The 5028-nt window shown below is 41.4% G+C and overlaps 1 protein-coding gene across 1 annotated transcript in view; it reads left to right on the forward strand.

Annotated features, from left to right (window-relative positions):
- The window catches only part of LOC101858815 (collagen alpha-2(VI) chain-like), a gene marked incomplete in the record, with an annotated part of 25280 nt that overhangs the window by 8148 nt on the left and 12104 nt on the right, over positions 1-5028 (forward strand). Inside the window, 3 exon segments of the mRNA XM_035973130.1 lie at positions 2233-2345; positions 2979-3129; positions 3410-3613. Of these exon segments, the coding sequence (XP_035829023.1) occupies positions 2233-2345; positions 2979-3129; positions 3410-3613 (468 nt within the window).

Consider the following 5028-nt stretch of genomic DNA (forward strand, 5'->3'; position numbering starts at 1 on the left):
GAGAGAGAGAGAGTGTGTGTGTGTGTGTGTGTGTGTCCACTTTGTGTATGAACATTATGCATATATGTATTACGTAACAAAGTAAATAATAATAATTGCATTTATATAAAAGTATAGTACATAAGAGCATGATTTTATACAAATATATTATGAGTTTTTACGCATCCTTGAGACAACGTAGGTCATTTAGGAGGCGGGTTTCCAACCCTATCTGTCAGGGCCAATACGATCTGAGAGGAATACAATATCTTTGCATAAAGATCGAGTTAGCCAATTAAAAAGTCCTTGTCCTCATTTTCGTAGCATGACGCACTAGTTCGCTTTAAGTCTACTACTAAATTTGCAACAAGCTCTCCATATTGCAAGCTACAGCAGCCTAATAAGTCAACAGAAGTCTGTAGAATTATCCCAAATTTCGTTTGCCTTCTGAGATCATGGTTCCGTTTTGTAGGAAACAGTGAGCTTTTTGTATTGAACATTACCTCTTCACAAACTCTCCATGCCAGACATTTCGTAAGTTCTGTGCAGGGTATGGAAAGAATGCTTAGATGCCCTCAAGACCTTTGGTGTCATGAGTAAAGAAGTTCCATCAGTTTGGATCTATAGCGAATCAGAACTGATAATTTCCTTTAAAATGACCACTTCAGGTAAAACAAGTACTATGCGCAGCTCTTTAACGTCAGGGTGCAGATTTCAGTAGCCGAGTCCCATGAGACGTCTGTTCGTAGACAATCTGCAGCTAGGACTTTTCTACACCTCAACAGTCTGCATTCTCATTGCAGATATGAACCTACTACTGTACTTTTTTCAATTTCACTAGGCCGAGATGACATGGATCAGAGCATGGCAATGTGTTCATGATTCCTTGATTGTCTTGAAAAGCGACATCATTTCCTCGATTGCATTTGATTTAGTGGAAAGCCCATTTTCACCCTTCAGGATGTTAAGACAACTCTAAAATGCTATCTGTGGGGCACCCCACTCCCTATTCCCTCTAGAAGCCACTTCACACAGATTATGTACAGTGTAGTTTTACGCCCTCATATGGCTTAGCAGGTCCTTGTGTTAGGGCGACATTGAACATTTTGAAAGACACGTTAAAAATGTGGCAACTCCAAAGTAGGGCATTTGGAGTACTGCTTCTAGGAATTCAAGAATTAGATCGTTAGCTTTTTAAACTCTGTCAAAGAATTTATATATTGTTAATATGTTACAGGATGGAATATTAAATATCAAAGAGAAAGAAAAAAAGAAAAATGTCAAACAATCTTTCCACGACTTCCTTTACAAGATTTTTACAACTTGGTGAACTTTGCGTTTTAGGGTGCTTTTTTATTTAAGCTATTTCCGTTTGCAAATTAAGATTCTTCTTTGTGGATTTTGTGTCAAACAAATTCCTTTAGAATGAATTATGTCTGTTTCAAATTGCATCATCCTAGAACATTTTTTTTTTTTTGCGAGACATTCAGAAAAAAAGTCGTACAGTTAGTTGTTGTTGTTGTTTTTTTTATCACCCTGATTTTAAATACGTTCATGAAGAAAGTTTTTTTTTTTTTTAATCTAGCCTTATTTGTTGTAGAAAAATATGATTAAGTTAAAACAAATTGATACAAACTGTTCCGCAAAGCATGGGTGAAACTGATTCATCCGTTGAAGAGATACTAATTGAGAATTAGTTGCGCCACCAATTTTCGGCTGCACTAAAATAGTTTGGGTTTTTTCTCTCTCCCGAAAACCAGTGGTTTTGGGGGGACTTGGGTCTCCAGGAATAACATAAAAATCTTTAGCCTCTCTGTCAGCCGAAGCCGGTCTCACACTTACCTGGCGTCAGTGGCCAAGTGGTTAGGCTCTTGAACTCTCAACCGAAAGGTGTTGGGTTCGAATCTCATCAGGGTCCCAACTTTGTGTTCCTGGGAAAGGCGCTTTGCAGTAATTTTCCTCACTTCACTCAGGTGGAGACGTGTGCCCGGCTATAGACAGTGAAGGATCTTGTCAGTTTGATTGTGCCTGAACACGTGAAATCTGCAGGTTGTATTGTATGCTTCCCCAGAAGCCAAGAATTTCTGAATGTTCTCTGAGGGTCAGCTGGGGTAATAATAGTTGTAAAGCACGTAGAGCGTGCTGTAGAGCATGGATATGCGCTACATAAATGAAATAGTTATTGTTGTTATGATTACGCTTTGTGCCGTAACCCCAACCCCTTTTCCTCTTTCCTTCCCATCCTCCCAACAGCCAAATTCACCATCAGCAAAGAGGAAACACAGGTCAGCGTGGTGACTTTCTCCAACAAAATCAAGAGAGCCTTCTGCTTCAACGCCTACTACAATATCGAGGCAATGAAAGCTGTAAGTAGCCACAGGACAGAGAGAACAAAGGGCAGGCACACTCTGTTATCAACCTTCAGTGACCAACTTTCTGTGATCAACTTTTTGCGATCAACTTTTAGAGATCAACCATCTGTAACTTTCTGTGATCAATTTTCTGTGATAAGAGAAGTGATTAACTTTCTGTAACTTTCGGAGATCAACTTTCTGTAATCAACTTTCTGTAATCAACTTTCTCTAACTTACTGTAACTTTCTATGATCAACTCTCTCTAACTTTTTCTAACTTACCGTGATCAACTCTCAGTAACTTCCTGTGATCAACTCTCTATCACATTTTAAAAGTTAGATCTAGGGGCCAGTGAACTGTGGCGTTAAGATTAAAGTTTCGGGCTGAGTTATGACTGTGATGTATCACTGTGTGTTTGAGTTATTGTGTGTGATGTGTCTTTGTGTGTGTGTGTGTGTGTGTGTGTGTGTGTGTGTGTGTGTGTGTGTGTGTGTGTGTATGTCTGTGTGTATGTCTGTGTGTGTGTCTATGTGTGATTCTCGCTCTCTCTCTCTCTCTCTCTCTCTCTCTCTCTCTCTCTCTCTCTCTCTCTTTCACTCTGTCTCATCTTCTCTCCTCACCTCCCCCTCTCTCTCTCCTCCCCAGGCCATTGACAAAATCCCTTACACGAAAGGAGGTACCCAGACGGGCAAAGCCCTCAAGTATGCCAAGGACCAGTCCTTCAAGAAGAAATGTGGCTTCCGGCCTGACTCAGCCAAAGTGGTCATCGTGCTGACAGATGGAAAGTCCACTAATCGTGAGTGAACCAGTTTCTCAGACACGCTACCTCGCTTTTTATTTTGCTCATTTCTTCTTTGTGTAAATCTTTCGAATTGCTTAACAAAGATACGATGTTGGTTTCAACTGTAGCATTGGCTTCACCCAATTATCTTCTCCACCGTACTCAACGTCACTTTTGTTCAGCCCTTCGACCTCCCCCATTGTGGGTGGTTGGCTGTTGCTCTGGTGTGGTTTGCTCCTTCTTTCCTATCAAACATCTGTTGTCCTGATCTCGCCTTCTCATCTGTCCTCCACAGCCGAGCAAACCAAGACGCACGCCAAAAACCTGAAGAAGACCGGGGTCAAGATCATCAGTATCGGTGTTGGTCAAGGTGTGACCATGGAAGAGCTCAAGGTGATCGCCTCCAACAACAACCTGGTGTTCAAGCCACGTGACTTTAACGAACTGGACCAGAAGCTGGACAAGATCACCTCGACGACCTGCATCACCGCCCAGTCAAGTAATGTCTGTCTGTCTGTCTGTCTGTCTGTCTGTCTGTCTGTCTGTCTGTCTGTCTGTCTGTCTGTCTGTCTGTCTGTTTGTCTGTCTGTCTGTCTGTCTGTCTTCTCTTTCTCTCTTCCTCTCTCGGTCTCTCTCTCTCTCTCTCTCTCTCTCTCTCTCTCTCTATATATATATATATATATATATATATATATATATATATATATATCTCCTTGGCTTTGATAATATTAATTGTTACCGGGTTTTTATACAATAGGACAATCCCTTCCACTCTAACCCCTCCTCTCCCCCGCATCTCTCCCCCAGTATCTCTCTCTTCCTCCCTCCACATCTCTCTCATTACCTTCTCCAGCGACTCTCACCACAGACATTGTCATTGTTTTACCCCCCACCGACACAATTTAGATCAGAGGGCGGTTGGGGGGGGGGCTGATTCCCTTCAGCCTGTCGAGCTGTTTGGAATTATGTTTCAGCAAGAAGACCGAGACATCCGATCTAATGAAGGGATCGAACTCGCACCTTCTGCTTTCAATGTGAAGAGCCTGACGGTCACATCACAGAAGGTAGTCCGCCCTACGGTACGCTCCTCTAAAAGAAAATGTGGAAAGTTAGAAATTCTTTGTTTTAAGGAAAAACATTTCGTTTGAAATTATCCTATCCAGACCGAGAGGTCGGATTTATTTTATCAACGCCATTTTCACGATTCTTAGTGAGTGGGATATGCGTCAACAGAATAAATTGGACCTCTCGTTTTTGATAGGAAAACTTCACGCTCAGCGTTTCTCCTCAAACAAAGAATTTCTTACACTGTGTGTACATAGCGTCATGTCATTTTTCCCAGAACTTTTTGCTTGGCGTCTTTAGAAGTTAAAATCCTTTCTATGTGACTGACTATCAATGGAAACTTGAGATACAATTTTAATAACGCTAGCAAAAAACAATTCGAATATGTTGCTTTCCATGGTTTGACTTTCGGTGTGCTGAAATAGTGTCCCTTGAGGCTAGGACATTGCTGGCCGGTTGTAATGTCAAAAACATTCTTTTCTAACAGGGCGTCAGGAAAAATAAGTCCTTGTTATCGATCCAGCAACATCTGGGCTCTCGTCAAGATTTTGTTTCGGTTCTAAAACAGTTGCAGAGGTCGTCCAGTCGGTCCTCAATCAAACGCAGGACTCACCAGGCTCCTGCTTTCCTATCAAACATCTATCATCCTTATCTCTCCACAATCTCTCCTCTGTATGTTACTTTCTAATATCACTTCTACTCTTCGGCATTTCTATGACAAAGTTGTGTTACAAATGCCGCAAAACTGACTAAACCGAAAGATGCTATGTTTATCAATCCTTATCTCTCCTCATTCTCTTCTCTTTAGTAACACTTCTACTCTTCGGCATTTCTATGACAAAGCTGTGT

This window comes from Aplysia californica, unplaced genomic scaffold (genome assembly GCF_000002075.1).
Source record: "Aplysia californica isolate F4 #8 unplaced genomic scaffold, AplCal3.0 scaffold01023, whole genome shotgun sequence".
NCBI lineage: Eukaryota > Metazoa > Mollusca > Gastropoda > Aplysiida > Aplysiidae > Aplysia > Aplysia californica.